Source organism: Clarias gariepinus, chromosome 12, assembly GCF_024256425.1.
Source record: "Clarias gariepinus isolate MV-2021 ecotype Netherlands chromosome 12, CGAR_prim_01v2, whole genome shotgun sequence".
Taxonomy (NCBI): Eukaryota; Metazoa; Chordata; class Actinopteri; order Siluriformes; family Clariidae; genus Clarias; species Clarias gariepinus.
This window is the reverse complement of record NC_071111.1, coordinates 10,065,146-10,084,279: the sequence shown is the minus strand read 5'-3', so window position 1 is coordinate 10,084,279 and position 19,134 is coordinate 10,065,146. Positions and strand designations below refer to the sequence as shown.

The 19,134-nt window shown below is 37.9% G+C and overlaps 1 protein-coding gene across 5 annotated transcripts in view; it reads right to left on the bottom strand.

Moving 5' to 3' along the window:
• Positions 1-19,134, bottom strand: part of LOC128534031 (coiled-coil domain-containing protein 136) — a 43,543-nt gene that overhangs the window by 7,949 nt on the left and 16,460 nt on the right. For all 5 annotated transcript variants that reach the window (XR_008361444.1, XM_053508286.1, XM_053508285.1 and 2 more), the window contains 6 exons: positions 15,535-15,849; positions 15,209-15,283; positions 11,630-11,941; positions 4,339-4,456; positions 899-1,133; positions 628-762 (listed from right to left, as the gene is read on the bottom strand). Coding sequence is in view for 4 of the 5 variants with exons in the window: in XM_053508286.1 (XP_053364261.1) it covers positions 628-762; positions 899-1,133; positions 4,339-4,456; positions 11,630-11,941; positions 15,209-15,283; positions 15,535-15,849 (1,190 nt within the window). In the remaining variant the exon portion in view is untranslated. The remainder of the gene's footprint in view (positions 1-627; positions 763-898; positions 1,134-4,338; positions 4,457-11,629; positions 11,942-15,208; positions 15,284-15,534; positions 15,850-19,134) is intronic.

Here is a 19,134-nt window from a genome sequence, read left to right as displayed (position 1 = left end):
TTAGTTTATTAGACCATAAAACCACCAACGGGGACAAATTAATACAAAAAAACATAAAGCCCAGGAACAATATGTGCAAGACACACATGGGCTTCAATTTGTATGTACAAAAGTTAGTACACCCTAAGGACATAAAGCAAATTAATAAATTGTGTTTCACAGTAAAACAGGGTATGTTAAGATGATAATAGTGAAAGGCACAAAAGATATGTTCAGGATTTATAAAGGGAATTTAATCAGCAGCTAGATCAAGACACAATAATTAATATTTGATTTATGGCTTTGTAAGTGCTTACTGAGGACATTGTTAGACTGACTAAAGCACACACAAGAGGACAAGTTGAGACAGAAAACATAAAGCCTACAATTAATGTGTGTGAGAAGGTGACCAGCTGATCAAGCTGAGACACACAGACTTAACCAATGATGGTGTGATCTGAACGACACGGACACTGAGAAACAGAGTCTTCACTGATGACCGTTATTGCAAGCGTACAAGCAGACGCATGTTAGCATTGAATATTGAGTGTTTTATATCATTATTGTATTGTAACAAGCAAAACCTTTCTAAAGGAGGAGGTAAATAATTGTTTTTCATTAACCATTCACTAGGTTTTAAGCACTTACCTGTGCCTTCCGTCCTGCCAGCCTATCAAGCTCCGCCCTGCAGCGTTGTAGTTCTACCTCCAGCTCAGCCCGTTCCTTCTGACTGCTCTCATAAAGTCCTTGCAGCTCCAGAAGCTCTCCTTTTAACCCCTCACACTGAGAAAGAAAGGAAGAAAAAAAGAAAGAAAGAAAGAACGGGAGTTGTAGGTTCAATCCTTCAGTATTTTCTAAAATTATAGAAGGTGCAAACTTTTACACTCAAAATTATTTGGTGGTTGTAAGGTGATCATACATCTCTCTGGACCTGGGAAGCTCTCTCCTCAGCCTGTTTTAGCTGGTCACGGAGAATGAACACCTCAGAAAGATCCTCACTCCTCTTTTCAGGATTCATAGCTTTGTCATCACTCGAGGTCTTCTGAAGACACGATTCCACCTGTTGGCTCCTCTGCTCCATCTCCAATATGCTCATGTAGACTTCGGTCTTCACTGCCTGCTCCTTGTCCACCCTCTTACCATCTTGTTCTTCTCTAAGAGCAGAGAAAAGAAGGCAGTGAAGCAGGTGAGCAAGACATTTACAGAGTGTGGTAACTTGTGGTAGGTAATTTGATCATAAACAAAGACCAACAAAAATCACTCACTTATTCATCATCTATACCGCTTCATCCTGTATTCAGGCTCACGGGGGCCTGGAGCCTATCCCAGGAGACTTAGGGCACAAGGTGGATACACCATGGACAGGGTGCCAAACCATCGCACACACACTACAGGCAATTTGGGAACACCAATTAGCCTAACCTGCAGGTCTTTGGACTGTGGGAGGAAACCAGAGTACTTGCAGAAAACCCACCAACCACGGGGAGAACATGCATAATCAAGCCTAGCCAGGAATCAAAAGGTGCAAGGCGACAGTGCGAACCACTAAACCACTGTGCTACCAACCAAAATCAGGTCATATAAAAAAGTTAATGGTTAGGGTTTGTGTTCATAACTTTATTTATACCTAAGTGATTTGGCTCCCCAAAGAAGAGAGTGCATCCTATCACCTACATCAAAATTACATCAAACAACATCAATACTGTTTCTTCATCATACTGTTTAATATATGTTATTTATATATATATATATATATATATATATATATATATATATATATATATATATATATGTGCATATCAAATTCAGTCTCAGTATAATCTATTGAGTCTTAACACTTGTTTACAGTATGCACAAGGGATAAGAACAGAATAGTGATTCAGTCATATGATCCAAGCCTCAAAACCACCATCTTAAACTTTCCTGAACTCCTACACTCTAAAGAGGATTACTACAGAATCGTCTGCCACAGATCTCACAAAGGCATGGGCTTCAGCCAAGGGTGGACAGAAAAGGACGACACATACTCTCATTACAGTCCGTGAGTAAGTGTTACACTGTATCGGGACTTTTTGAATATAATTAAGCCATTGTAAAAACCCAAAACATTAAGCCCAGTATTGTGTGGGTTCCTCTAGTACGGCTCAGCTCCTTTGGGCGTAGCTCCAAATGGACTCAGTGGGTGTGCTGTTATGTCTGGCAACTGGACGATAGAAGCAGATCCTTTGGGTGCTGTGGGATGCAGGATGGATCAGGCTTGTTTTTCTGGTGCATTCAATGGATGATCAATCAGATTGGCATTTGGGAAATTCAAAGGCTAGGTCATGGCTAGCATTGACTTTTGACTCAGATGGGGTTTGGGTGCCCATGACACTGAACTCTACTTTTTATTTTACAGTGATGATGAAAACAAAACTTGTACCATGTGTTTTTTTTTTTACTTCCCTAAACCACTGTAGTATCTTTCGAAGGGATATGTTACTTACAGTTGGTACCCTACATTGGTCAGTATTATGGTACTTGTTGGGTAGCACATGTCTACCAAAATTCAGCAGGTATCTAATATGGTAATGCCTGTACTGCACCATGCCAGTAGTATGTATTAACATACACAATAAGGGCAAAAGTATATCTGTTAATTATTAAATTAATGCTTCAGCATACGAAGACATCTTGGACAATCCTACGCTTCCACCTTTGTGGCAACAGTTTGGGTGGGGGAGGCCCTTTAATATTCCAACATGACTGTGCCCCAGTGCACAAGTCAAGGACTTTAAACATTGTGATTGAGTGAGTCTGCACAGAGCCCTGACCTCAACCCCCATCGAGCACCTTTGGGATGAACTGGAACAAAGATTGAGAGCCAGGCCTTCTCGTCCAACATCAGTACCTGACCTCATAAATGCTCTATAGAATGAATGGGTACAAATTTCCACAAAATTGTGTGGACAGCTCCCAAGAAGAGTGGAAGGTGTTATCGTAAAAGTAAGTGGAAGTATATGTATTTGGATACAATGTCACTGTAGGTTTTATATACCGATGGTATATACTATAATGGTAATATTTGAAATAGCATGATAATACTGTACTATGGTATATTTCCTGACACCTTTTACTTGATTTACTCCTACTTATTTACTATTTTCACCTTCAGCCAACTGGGGTATTACAGTAGCAACTGGTAGCTGGTCCTTCTACTGCTATGCAGACTAAGGAAAATTTAATGGTACTGGAATTCTTTCACAATGTTGGTAAAAAAGAAACATGTCAAAGCAATCATTTGGGAGCGATCGTAGACAGTTTCTAAATTCTCCCATGTCTCTCTATATGTATTACACAGAGGATGATAAAAGCTGTTTAGTGTTTCATGTCTTTATTGTAACTGCTTTGACAGAACTGCATGAAGGAACTTGACTTCTTGTTGTCCCACACGGAGTGTGGTTAATCGTAACGTGACTCTGTTTCGCAAAAATGCTTTGTGTGGCATTTTTGATTGAAACCAACACAGCCATTTGGAAACGTTTCTTTAAGTGCATAGGGATATTGAAAAGAAAGCAGAATGGGTCTTTAAGGCCCATTTGCTTTGTCATCCAGCTAGCATGTGAACTAATATTGTGGTATTGCGGAGAGGATTTACAATCATATTCTACATATGTTTGTAATCTTCATGACTGAAACTAGCTAGCTAGCATACACCCTTGGCAGGATGACTCAAAGGATTTTTATTCATACTAATAAAGCTTGCAAGCTAGCTAACAACATAGGCACAGAGTGGATTTGAATTCATATAAATGTTGACCAATAAAGATGAAAAGCTAGCTAACAACTTGGCAATAATAATCAAAGAGGTTTAAATTAAATGTTGATAACACTTATTTAACACTAATGCTAGCTACTGTAGCTAGCTGATAACATTACTGAGATAAGTGTCATGCTAATAAATATCCATAATCTTCATTGTCAAGCGTAGCCAGCTAGCATGAGTAAGCTAAACTGACAGAAATTCTGCTAAGATTTGTTTTAAAGATAAAAAATAAAAAAAAATACATATAATCAGGATAATTAGTAAAATGAGATTTATTTTACCTAAAACTGTTTTGAGTGTGGTTATTCAAATATGTCTATAAGAAAAAATACATCTGTCCGGATTAAAAACATGGTTTTTTTTGTACCATACAGTACAGTATGATGAACTGAATGATGTGTTAGTGCCTGTCTAACATCAGTAAACAAAATATAATTATTTCTTTTCCACATGCACAAGGATTATGAAATACTGTAATTACATTTAGCTTTTATCTGTTTTTTAGTTGACTGATCTCTGTGGTTGTTTGATTGACGGGCATTATGGCCACTCACCTGTCTCTCTGCTGTTCCAGCAGCTGCAGTTTCTCAGCAAGATACTGGTTGTCGTTTCTCAGAGTCTGACACTCGTCCATCAAGGAACGACATTTATCCTTCAGCTGTCCCACTTCTCCTGTCCAATCACAATTCAGGAACAGAACACATGGGTTCAATATGTTAAGTGTCAAAATAAATGGATGAAAAAAGTAAGTAATTTACATTGTCTTAGCTGAATTTGTAATGAAAGACACGTTTTTTTATTATAATAAATTACACAAGATCCTGTATAGTGTAGTACAGTATAGCATAGTGCCATATAGTAAGAGTGTTCAAGTCAAACTGGGACTAATTGTGCAGCATAACAAAATCCAGTTATGACAGTAAAAACCACCTTTATTTCTCCAATCTATAATAATCGTTAACAATATAAAAATACCCTGCTACATATAATAAATTTATTCCAGCGTTTCACTAGTGCTTGGATTTCATCAAGACAGAAAGTTTGCTCAATACACCGGAGCCATGAGTGTGCCAGAGCCTTCTTCACGTCTGAAACGCTGGCTGTCCAGGAACCCCTTTAATGGCCCAAACATGTCGAAATGGTTTGGAGCGTGGTCAGGACTGTACAGGAGATCTGGCAATAACTCACAGCTGAGTCCCTATAATGTACAAGTGATGTTTGTGAATGATCGTGTGTACAATTTCCACCAACAGATGCGTCACTTCTTATATGTTATCTGTAGATTTTCAATGATCAGGAGTTCCACTTGATGAATGTTCACGGGAACGACTGCAATGGGCTCAGAGCCGCTTCCTTCTGGTTCGTCATTCATGGACGTACAGCCTTCTTTAAACTGTTTGCACCATTCAAATGTTCTCCTGATGCTGCGAGTCTCATTTTGTAAATGTCAATTGATTTTACCCCTTCATGCGCGGGAATTTTGACTTAAACACCCCTTGTGTATAATAAAGTATACTATGACATCATGATATAATGTGTGTATAATATTGTATTGTAAGACAGGATGTTTTAAATTCTTAAGAAATATATAAATGTTGTTCAGTACAATAAAGTATCAAATAGAATAGTGTTGCATGGACCAGTATACAGTAGTATGACAGGATGCTATGGATCTTGGGTATAAGGTATATACTATATAGTAGGCCTATAGAATAGCATACAACAGTGTTGTCTAGGAGAGCTTAGCATAAAATAATATGACCGGATAGTATACATTTTAATGTTGCACTATACAATATGGACTACATAGTATAGAATAATGTCATGCTGTATAAGGTTGTTATAGTATTGCATAGCATAACATAGCATATCTTAGTATAGCATAGTGTGGACTACTACAGAATAGTGTTGTTTGCTATGGTATGGTGTGCTCCATCCTTCCAGTACAAGTCCATTTCAAACCGTTCTGATAGCTCATTGTGGTTCAACACTTTACTAACACAATTACTGTTTGTTTTATATTTAATGTGTCCCATCTGTATGTGTGCAAAGGTCCCTGGTTATAAGAGCAACACAAAACAGCAGCTTGTTGTTGTTGCTTGGCCAATAAGCTATTTCTTGTTTAAATGTCCTCCACAATGCTGCACCAGCGCTGCCTCCTCCATCAAATCTAATAGGAACAACCGTTATCTCTCTTTCCTGCTGCCAGTACGATGTGTGTGTTATGCATGAGTGTGGCCCAAAGGGCATCAGAAGGTCAGGCAGAAAATCTGAGATTAGCTCAACCATTTTATCATTCTCTTGTCCATTCGAGCCCAGATCAGATAACAATGAATGATTTAGGTCATGTGACCACTGCAGTGGTGTTTAATTCAATATACTCCTCCGGGCTGTAGGCAGAACTGAAAGCCATGCTGTTTACAGTTTCCATCTTAATATAGATGAGCTGTTGCCACTGAGCGGGCTGAAGGAAAGCAGAGAGCATCGACGCTCCTGCAAACACTGTAATGCCTCACCAGAGGCCCTCTCTCATTACGACATTAAAACATGCCATATGTGTTTCAGAGCTTGCACAAGCATTAGAAAGGCTGGTCACATAGTGCACAACTGTACTGCAAGACTAGCGCAAATGCCTGCTGTTTAAAACAAAAGGGCTGTTGTAAGGAAAAGCAGGTGATCTAATATATTTTCCATCAATGAGCAAGTTTGTAGGATATTAAAAGTGCACTAAGGTGGTATAAATGAGCATTTCCCTTCCACATCATAATGTAGACATTGTGTTGCTTTACACACATTTCTAGCATTTCTGTCCATCTGGATAAGCCAGATTTAAACAGGTTATTAAAGAGAACGATTATAAGCATGATGTCATAAAACCATATATCATCTCATGCATCAGAAATGGTGTAGAGTGTAAACACGTTACCCACAGATGTTTGCCCACAGAACAATAATATTCAAAATAAAAGAAAAGACAGAACAACCCTTAATTATCATTATGGACAGACGATATTACTATAAATTCTTCCTCTTTATCTCTTAAGTATTTTTTCTTTTAAATAAATGACACATTCTTGAAACTTCAGAACTTCTTAGTGTATTATGGATTTCTGTATGTTTAGATTATACAGCCACAGTCATCTTTATTGAAACCACCTGTACACCTGCACATTCATGCAGTTTTCTAAACATTCAATCATGTGGCAGCATCACATTGTGTTAAATCATGAGCAGATTCAATAGATTCAGTTCATGTTTATTTATAACATCAGAAAGAAAAAAAAATCTCTGTGACCTTAACCGTAGCATGGTTGTTGGTGTCAGATTGGCTGTTTTGAGTATTTTAGAATCTGCTGGGTAACACTGTGGCTTCACACCTCCAGGGTCGAGGGTTCAAATTCCGCCTCGAGTCTGTGTGCATGTTTGCATGTTCTCCCCATGCTTGGTGCTCCGGTTTCCTCCCACAGGTATTCCTCCCTCCCTGCAGATAAGGCTAATTTGTGTTTCTAAATTATCCGTAGTGTGTGTGTGTGTGTGTGTGTGTGTGTGCGGGCATGTCCTGCGATAGATTGGCACCCTGTCTTGTACCCAAAGTGCCCTGGGAGAAGCTCCAGACCCCCAGCAACTCTGCAACAGGGTAAGTGGCATGGATGAATGAATGAGTGAGTTAATTAATTAAATCCGCTGATCTCCTGGGATTTTTAAACAAATACTGTACATTCTCTGGAGTTTACACAGAATGGTGTGAAAAACAAGTGAGCGACAGTTCTGTGGGTGGAAATGCCCTGTTGATAAGAGAGATAAGAGGAAATTGGCCAGATGGTTTGAACTGCAAGGAACAATATAGTAACTCATGTATGCACATGTTTAGAATCATGGTGAGCAGAGAAGCATCTCAGCACGCACAAAAGTTAAAACCTTGGGCTAAAATAATAAAATAACACATCAGGTTCCACTCCTGTCAGCCAAACGCAGGAGTCTGAGTCTGTGATTGACACAGACACACTGAAAGTGGACAGTTAAAACCCCGAGGAATATTTTTTTCTTCATCTTTAAAGGATCAGTTTGGGGTATTTAGTAACTGATGCTCTGAGTTGTATCTGCTTTGCATAACCACATGAAATAAGTATATGGGCATAAATGAGTTTTTTTTTTGTTGTTGTTTTTTTGTCCCATGTACATGTAAATGTCCAAGTACTGACAATGTCCATAAAAAAACTCTGAATTTTATTTCCAGGTTTAATTTTAAATATATACGCCCTCACTTACGTATCTCTCTAACTTTGTTCCTTCTTTCATACTGTATCTGTCTCTTTGATGCGATCTCTATAATACGAGTTTAATGATGATTCATGAGCTCATGTTGGATAGCCTAGAGCGATGACATCCACTGAGAAACTGACTCCAAATTACAGCCTTTCTAACCACTGAATGAAAAGATCATGATGATGATGATGTGAAATGCCACATTAAAATAAATCAAAGTTATTCATCAGGTCAAGAATAACACAGCATGAGACAAAAGCCACCAGTGATATATAATAAAAGATCTAAAATATAGTCTGGTAAGCATTTGCTTTTCATCCATGTCCTTCATTTCACATCCAGGTTTTATTTTGATTCACATGTTCAGCAATGTCACTGGGATTAGATATTAAACTGGCTGGGTCATCGTCCTAAAATAAGACAGACTAGACATATACCAACAATCACAAACACTCCTGCATGCACTTAGGGTGCTATTCAAGGTTGTTGACTTAAATATGTATTTATATGAATGAAGACATAAAACTGATTGACATTTACAAAAGTCTTCAAGCACAGCACGGTGATTAGACTCTTAGCTGCAGTAAAACACTTGAATGATGCAAACATTTTAAAGGCTATATGTCCGTGAATGAAGATTCTGGCTGAGTCAGCTCGGAGTTCACTGCAGTCATTCCCCTGAACAAACGCCTCATCCTTGAAAATCAACACATAACTTCTTGCCAACTTGCAGAAGAGACACTTCGAAGAGACCACTTGCACATCACAGAAACTCGGATACTACAGTCCTGACCTTAATCCAAGCCATTTCCAACATGTTTGAACCCTTAAAAAGGTTCCTGGGAGGCTAGTGTTTTAGACTTGAAGTGTGAGGTACTGAGAAATCTTTTAATCCTGATGGTATCCAAGCACTAATGAAATGCTGGGGTAAGTGCAGTGGTGTAGAAATAAAAGGTAGTTTTGACCCACATAACTGTGAGTCCTGGTTTCACTTGAATGCCCTTCATAATATATCATATTGATATAATAATAATAATAATAATAATAATAATAATAATTGTTATTATTCTTGTTATTATTATCAATATTCTTATTATTACATAATACAGTAAAAATAATAATCATAATAAAATATAAAAATAATAATAATATTAATAATAATAATATTTTGTTACTTACTGTTGCCACAACTGAAAGGGCAAGCTGTCTAAACACTGATCTGCTACATTTAAATCTCAAGTTTTTCCCCTTCTGTATTCAGATTTGAGAAGTGGCTCTGATCTAAAATGTCTAGTTTTCATTTACTTTATTTTATTGAATTGCCAAAATATAAAGAAACTAGTAGTACGACTTTAATCCATTGTAATCCCGGCCATACAGGCACTGAGCAAGAATGAATGATTCAACCCTGTAGATGGATTGTTGCATTTGACCCCTTTGACCATCTTTTTGTAGTTACACCCGAGGTCTGAATACAGATGTGCACCTTTTCAGTATTAACACCACACTTCACCCCATAACTCAAGTCCCTATACAGCCCGAAAACTTTAAACTCTCTCACTCTCTACAGTATGTATAAGAATTTACTCCACACACACACACACACACACACACACACACAACAAACACCTTTTAACTCCCCCTCATTTATCATCAAGATTTACTGTATCATTAATCATTAATTCCACTCTAGATCTCCACGCTCCCAAGTGTGTTTTTAAGCGCAGGGGTGTGTAAAAAACATCGAGCACTAACCAAATTTTTTTCCGGCCTCTAAAAATCAGGAAATAAAACCTGCTACACACTGGAAGCTGAGCTGGGTTTGAAAGCAAGCATGTAGCTGAAGCATACTGTTTTAAAACTCTCAAATCAAACTCTATCATAAAGTTGTAATAAAAATTTTAGCACAAGATGGTAGGGATCATTATAAGGACTCTGTTTCTCTTTAGCATCAAAGTATCTTAAAAAATATGGGAGTACATCATAAAAATTTTAATGTCATCTGATTTTTGTTTTTTCCTGTTTGGTCAAAAAGCAAAAATAGGGAATACAACACCAGTTGTGTTGTGCTCCAAACTATGGAGGTCTTACACGCTCCCCAGACTCTCGTATACACATTCTCATGCACATTCCCTTATTAATAGGCCCAGAGAGGCTGGTGGATGTACACTGTGTTTCAACATAACTTTGCCGTGTTGGAGTCGGCTTCTCTCCTAATTAGAGGCAGTTACTGTACCTTCCAGTAAGAGGTTTCTGTACTAAGAGTGGGTGTGCAGTGGGTTTGTGAATAGATCTTGTTTGATAGTGCCCTGATTCTCCAGAGGAATGCATATCTGGGTGGTCTCTTCCTTTAAATCATGCAGAAATACAAGATCCCTAGCAGAGGTTATGGCAATAGGTTTGCTTTCTTATTACAAAATAGATGAAGTAATAATACTAACAATTAGTGATTAGAAATCTGATTACTAGACTATAGTATAATGCAATGTATCGCGCTGTAAACAATTTCTGTCATTTCTAGAAAACAGTTTTGGTCATAGCTAATATTACAGATATAAAGTTAATTATTTTAATTTAAGTCTACAAACTATTTGAATTTGAGCATAATTTTACATATACTGTAGTATAGTGGAGTATAGTATTGTATAATATTAGGATCAGATCTAATTAGGATCTGATAGAAGCTGACAGTATGGTATGGTATGGTATGGTATGGTATGGTATGGTATGGTATGGTATATAACAGTGTACCATATAGTGTAGTATAATTTAGTAATATACAGTGTAGGACAGTAAAGTATGGTGCAGTGTAAACAATAAAATAAAGTGTGCTATAATATAGCAGCAGATAGTATAGTATAGTATAGTGTAGTATAGTGTAGTGTAGTGTAGTATAGTGTAGTATAGTGTGGTGTGGTGTAGTATAGTATAGTATAGTATAGTATAGTATAGTATAGTATAGTATAGTATAGTATAGTATACTACCATATCATATCATATTATATAGTATAGTTTGTCAAGCTTAAAGGCCCAGAGTATTAGGTTTTCTTTTAGCAGTACCTATGACTGTACTATACTATACTGCACTATTGCATACTGTACTTTGCAATACTACAATACTACTGTATACTATACTATCCTGAGTTGCACTGTGCTATACTATAATATACATCTAGTACGATAGAATTAGTTGCATATGGTAAGGCTCCAGTGCTTGCTATATATTTTGATTACTAAATATTTTGCAGCTTTTCTATGAACTATGGACACTATTCCTATTGGTGTCGATGGCTCTTCACTGGTCCACTGATTTCGGTCATCCTTTGCTTTTCACAAATGGTATCTGCACACGTCCACCTAACCCACGGCCTTTACAGTAACTGGGCTTGGGACATACACACACTTATTCACTCACATAGCGAACTCCATTCTCACAAACCAGAGGTGCGACTCGAACTCTCGACGCTGGAGGTGCGAGGTCACAGAACTAACCACTACCATCATGCTGCTGTACAGTATAGTGGTATATTATAGAATAATAGGGCGGGATGGAGTGGAGTGGAGTGTAGTTTAACTGACCCTGTGTGCCTGCATGTTCCTGGTCATCCCTGCGTTGGCTCTTCATGCTGATCTCGGCACGCAGTGTAGTCAGCTCTAACTCATACTCCTGGGTGGTGTTGTGAAGTCTCTCCAGCTCTGCCCGCAGCCTGCACAGCTCCTCTTGCAGGAGCGCGATGTCATTCTCACGCTCGGCTGCCGCCTCCTCAGCCGCTTGCTGCAGCTCCTGCACCTCCTCCTGCGCCACACGCAGCTCCTCTTGGGCCTCCCACAGCTCACTGGCCTTTTCCTCCTCCAGACTGTCTAGCTCCTCTTGCACAGAGCGCAGCTGGGCTGCAGGGACACGAAACAATAAATGGAACAACTGATGAGAAAAAATGTACAGTAAAAGCATAAGATCAGGTCCTGGTTCTTTATTGCATCCAATAAAGCATTGCTCTAGTGCAGAGGTTTGGGATTGTAAAGTAGTATGAACACATTACAAAACTGTCTTTGCTGTGTGTGGTCAAAATAATCTGTTCTTCTCTTAAGTCACTTAAAGACTTGATCATGGTTGTCTGTTGAGTAAATTAAATGATACTACAGCTGCGCTGGAAAAGGCACAAAATCCAAACTGATGACACAGGACACATACAACATGTACTAGATACTCAGCATGATATTTTCTGCATGTACTAAAATGAATTTATTTAGATAGTTTCCCTAATGGGAATTACAGCTGCATTGTGGCAGTTGTGCTTCAGCAGGGACTTAACACAGGAATAATGTTAAACCATTGTACAGCTGTGAAGCTGTAGTTTAAAATCTGATGTTGAATGTACTGTATTTGTCGTACTGTTTAGACAGAAAATTAATTAAGGAACATTTAAAATGATAATTTAGGATCAGGCAATGGGCACGCTATCAACATATAACATGAAACACTCTTGTTCCATCAGAAACAAGATGGAAAACCTGATAATAATGATTTAATAACAGTTAGATTTATGTTGGTGTTTTCCCCCAGATGGTGTTAAATTTCCCTGGTTCCTCTTTCTTCTACTCACTCCTTATATGGTAATAAAACAGTACCTCGGCAAAAGAATTTAATCCATTCTGCACACGAATTATTAAGGTTAAACTTCGTATTGCGATGCGCATTTTCCCATAGGACATAATGTAAATACTTACTTTAGATCATGCAGAAACACAAGATGCCTAGCAGAGGTTATGGTAATTAGTTTACTTGCTTGTGATTTCTTGTTATAAAGTAGATGAGATGATAATACTAACAATTAGTAATCAGAAATCTGATTACTATAGTATTATATAATGTAGAGTATCACAGTTTGTCATTTCTACAAAAGAGTTTGTTTTGTAACTGATATTATAAATATAAGGTAAATTTATTGAACTGTCTATAAATCATTTGGAATTGAGCATACTTTTATATATACTGTAGTATAGTGGAGTATAGTATGGTATAACATTACAATTAGATCTGATTAGAATTTGATTGAAGCAGACAGTATTGGATGGTATATAACAGTTTACCATATGGTGTAGTATAATTCAGTATACTGTTATATATGCCTTAGAATAGTGGAGGACAGCAGGACAGTAGAGTATGGTGAAATGTGGACAATAAAGTGTAGCAGATTATAGTATAGTATAGTATTGATTAGTATAGTATAGTATTGATTAGTATAGTATAGTATTGATTAGTATAGTATAGTATAGTATTGATTAGTATAGTATAGTATAGTATAGTATTGATTAGTATAGTATTGATTAGTATAGTATAGTATTGATTAGTATAGTATAGTATTGATTAGTATAGTATAGTATAGTATTGATTAGTATAGTATTGATTAGTATAGTATAGTATAGTATTGATTAGTATAGTATAGTATAGTATAGTATAGTATAGTATAGTATAGTATAGTATTGATTAGTATAGTATAGTATAGTATAGTATAGTATTGATTAGTATAGTATTGATTAGTATAGTATAGTATAGTATTGATTAGTATAGTATAGTATAGTATTGATTAGTATAGTATTGATTAGTATAGTATAGTATAGTATAGTATAGTATAGTATAGTATAGTAGCAAAGAATTCAACCTTGAAAACAGTAATGAATGGCAATAGGGATAGAGAGTGTTCCTCACATGCTGTATAAATGTCTGTTGTGGAGGTGGGTTCTAACCTGGGGCAGACATGTTTTTGGGCCATGCCAAAAGACAGGAAGTTGACCCTTGACTGTTGACCCTGAGCTTTCACTTAGGGTCACTTAGGGCTTTCACTAAGGTCATGATTGTAACCTTATTTGGTATAGACATAGATCATGGTCATGCATAAAACCTCTCTCAAATACCGGGTGAAGTCTGACTTAATGTGACAAATATTTATTTCCCGTTATATAATCCAGTCCAGTGTTTTTAAAATAAAGAGTCGTATCCCCAGAGAAAGCATTACAGAAGTAGAGAAGTCATTAGTTATTCCAGGCAGGGTTATAAATACGAAAATGGGTTCTATAAATCAGAACGTATCTTTGGTTCCACTAGGGACAGAGTGACAGATTAGACACTCAAGCACTCATTAGTTCCTGCTCAAACAATAAGGGACGACAACTTTATTCATCAAAGGAAATTTTTATTTGCTCATCTAAAGACTTTTCTTTGCAGGATATTACTAAGAAACTTTTCTACATGTTAGAAATGTAATAATTATGTTAGTCTATATGAGGCAAATATTATTTACGCCATTATTTAAAGCCATTAAGCCATGTTGGCTTGTCTCTTTCTCTCTAATTCTATATACACCTCGTCCTGTACTGGGTCAGGAGTGGGCTGGAGCCTATGTGAGGGAGCTCAGGGCATGAGGTACAATAGTGATGTGAAGTTCATCAATCATTTTAGTGACTCGGTTCTTTAAATCTTGTTCATCAAATTAAACAAATCTTTTTTAAATCATTTAGTTCATTGCGTTCTTTTTATCAGAAATAAAATAAAATGTTACATTTTCAATAAAAAGACCCCCAACATGTCTATATACACAAATTTTGGCTATACTGTAGTTCCAGTTATAAAAATATTATTACAATGTAGCTAAGGACATATTATAATAAACAGAATGAGTAGCTCACCTCTTATATCTTCTGGTCCGAGTCGTTTATTCTTTTGAATCTATTGCACTGCATAGTGTCTATGGGAGTCACGTAACAAAAGAACGAACGATTTGAACCAAAGACTCAAAGGTAACTACTCTTTTCTGTTTCCTGTACATAACCTACGGAGGTTTTGTGATCCGCGCCCAGTAGAAAATGAACGAATCACTCTCCGAGACTACTCCTTCTTCTGAGTCACTTCAAAAAGTTGCATCTTATAGTACCAGTATGGTAGCATCTGGATGTTACTGACAGTGTTTTAAATACTCTTATCTGAAATACAGCTACAGCTAATCCATGGGCTCTTTGGTAGCTAACTACATATCATGACATGATGCATATCAAGTGTCATGAAAAGTGTTAATGTGTCATGATGTGGTTTTTTAACACGTTCGCCGTCCTTTAAAATCGAGGTCTGAGCACACGTGTGTCTGTAATGAGATACAGTACCTTGAAGTCTTTGGATCTGTCTCGTGAAGCTCTCGGCCTGATTGGCACTGGCTAAACGCTCATCCTCCAAAAGCCCTAAAGACACAGTGAGAGAGAAAGAATGATTGAGAATGCTAAGAAATGTGTATTGGTGTGTGTGTGTGTGTGTGTGTGTATGAGAGAGAGAGAGAGAGAATGTTACACATGGTAGGGACAGCTGAGCATGTTGATTGGGAAATCCCGAAGGCGATATCACAAAAACAACATGTTCACCACTTATCACACACACTACACACACACTACACACACGCACGCACACACACACACACACACACACACACACACACCCTGCAGCTCGCTGTAGCTCTCCTCATGCCTCTGGGACACCTCCCTTGCCTCTTCCAGTTCCAGCAGCAGCTGAACCACCTGCGCTCTCAGCTCCTCCAGCTCTTCCTCCTCCTCCACTTCTCTCTTCGCATCTCTTTCTCCGTCTCCCGCTTTCTCCTCTTTCACCTCCTTCTCCTCTTCAAGGCCTTTCTCTCCATTCCCCACTTCCACCTCCTTCTCCTCCTTCTCTTCATTACTGTCCAGGGATTCACGCTCTTTGTCCGTCAGTCCATCACCCAGACCCGGACGCTCGGACTTCAGCTCACACAGATCATCTGAGACAGAGACAGGAAGACTGTGAGAGACAAGAATCTAAGAAAGATTCTTTTTAGGACAATAATGTCAGATATCATACAATGAGTAAATACAGAACATCTGGGTGCAGGGAGACGGTGAAGGCTGTGAGATTATGTCATCATGTTGTTTATTACAATTTCTGATTTGTGTGTGTGTGTGTGTGTGTGCACGACTTTGGCAGTAAAGTCATTTTGTAGTATAACACATGAGCCTTTCTCTCTCTCTCTCTCTCTCTCTCTCTCTCACACACACACACACACACACTATTCAGCACTAAGGCTAATGTTGAAAAATCAGGAATGGAGCCACCTAGTGTCAAAATTTGGTATAAAGAATTGGATTTTATTATTATTATTGTTGTTATTATTATAATTATTATTATTATTATTATTATTACAATACCTAGAGATTTAAAACCTTTTTTTTTTTTTTTTTGCTATTTGTTTCTACGCCCGGTCATATACCGTATCTTGAATGCGCAGAAGAGGGGTAGGGCGGATGGACACACTTAGTTATGTATGAATCAAGGTTGCAATTGCTCTAAGATTTGTTCCACCCTTATGATGACTTTAATTACCGTATTGCCTCTCTTGAAATTCCGAACGCTCTTGGAATTTTGTACTCACAATGTTGATTTTAATCAGCATGAGCTAAGTACAAATGTACAAACGATTCTTGAATTGCAGAGATGTACTGCACCTCACAGGGATGGAGTTTATTTTAAGAGTGGCAGGTGTGGTGGACAAAGGAATGTAGACAGCTGAAACATTTGTGCATCCTCTGACCTGTGACCTCTCCATTCGACCCCACCTCCTCTCAACTTACACCTGTGTGAATTAGTGAACAGACGAGCCCAAGGGCATAACTTTGGGTTCCACAATAGGGGTTGGATAAGATCTCCAACCATGTAGTGAGGGTTACATTAAATCGAGAAAGCCAACTACTTTACAATGCTTTATTACAGTCGGTATCATTATATGATATGATATTTGGTGGAACTTGTAATGTTAATCATTGTTAAGTCATTGTTTATTGTGCTGTTATAGGAAAATTATCAATGGCAGGGTTAGACAGGACATTCCTCTCTTATTACAGCACATTTGCCATCAATTATGCATGTGTACGAACTAAAAAAAGAGATGTTATCCTGTTTTAATCTATTTATAGTCATATGTTGTAAAGAATCCTTCAGCTATGAACATTTGGTCCTCCACCAGTTTCTCTTCTATCTCACTCACTCACTCATCTTCTATACCACTTGATTCTGTATTTAGAGTCATGGAGGCCCTGGTACACACAGGAGGGTGCCAATCTATCGGAGGGCACACACCCATACTCATTCACACAGAACAGGCAATTTGGGAACGCTGGTTAACCTTATCTGGATGTCTTTGGACTGTGGGAAGAAACCAGAGAATCCGGAGGAAACCCACCTAGCACAGGGAGGACATGCGGGGACACTCTATGCACACAGACCCAAGGTGGGACTTAAACCCGAACCCTGTAGGTGTAAGGCGACAGTGCTATCCACTACATCACCATGCTGCCTCTTTCTCCTTCTTTTTTTAAAATACAGTTTAACCTCGAATTGCGAGTAACACGGTTTGTGAGTGTTCTGCAATACAAGCAAAGACTTTTAATAAATTTTGACTTGGAAAACGAACAAGTCTTGGATTACAAGTACCAAGTATCATGTATCACGCATGTGCTTCTTGTTTTGACGCCAAGCGTTACGTCATAACAACTGAGCCAACGGTTTTTCTCTCTCTTGTGCTGCAGAATTGTGGGTAATCGTCTTTCCTTGGTGGGTCTTAATATAATAAATACTGGTATAATTAACATCCGTGCGCACGTGTACTGTTTATTATAACACTGTGACTATATTTTATTTTGTGTCTGTATGCGTGTGTGTACAGCGCGCATGTAAAGCAAAAGCAAGTCTCATTAGAGAGGTTAAAGATCCATTTTCTCTCTCCCTCCCTGTATTAGCTTTGTGTGATACACACACACACACTTTGCACAGAAACACTGCCCTGTCGCGATTCTTTTTAAAGGTAAAGTGCAGTTTAATTTGTTTGCTTTTTTTACTTTACAGCAGTGATTCCGTTAGCTTGCGCTCATGCGAGAGGAGTTAGCGATGTTGTAGCAATTTTTCCGTTAATGTGTGTGTGTGTGTGTGTGAAATAAGAGAGGAAAAAGGTTTACTGTGTAAGATAAGAAAAGGGAGGGGGAGGGTCTGATTCTTCCGCCCCTCTTACTTTAGCTTCACACACACACACACACACATACACACAGCGCCTATGCGCATAAATGGAAACACTTATCAGGATTTATTTTTACGTTTTTTTTTTTTCAAGTAAAGACTATGTTAATTAGCTTTTTTTACTTAATATGTTGTGTTAATTATTTTTATGTATTTATTTTTGGGGGCTGTGGAACGAATGATTTGAGTTTACATACTTTATTATGAGGAAAATTTGCTTTGGTTTATGAATTATGCTCGTAATCCAAGGTTCCAATGTACCTAAAAAAAACACCCCACAAAATCCTCCATCTTGAAGTCCAAGTAGACAAAGAATTGTCTCTGTCTCTGTTAAAAAGCACTAACATTTAAGACTACAGTACTCACGAAACTGTTGCATAACTGGTACAGCATCAAGACTTTAAAAGTAAGTTTTCTGTAGTAAAAAAAAAAAATCCTTTTAGTCATACCTTATGTTGAGCATCCACTTTAAAAGTTCTTGTGCAAGTTACTATGGAAACAAGCACATTCATATAAACCCTACTGCCAGTGATATTATCAGGGCTGTTGTTATATAGTAGTGTAATATATATATAATATATAATTTATATATATAAATTAATTGCTGTGAGAATTGAGAGGGATCTCTGTATCAGTAATGTGTGTTTGTGTAGTTTATATCCAATCAAGTCATTCACAGCTCATGGGGAACATCAGTACATCAACATTAAGCAGAGTATAAATCCATCACAGAGTGGCCTTACTTCATCCTTCCCTCTTTCTTCCCTCCCAGACTCCCTCTCTCTCTCACTTACTGTCTTTTCCTTTTTTTCCCCTTAAGGGTGACGGATGGTAGTGGAATCTCTGTCTGTCTCCTGCCCTGCTGTCGTCCCTCATCTGAAACCAGACTCAAGAGCCAGGAGGATAAAAATAGTCTCTCTCTCTCTCTCTCTGTCTCTCTGTCCATCACTTAAAAACTTATTTTTCCCACTTTTTCGATAGAACCGGACTTTGTGTTCTT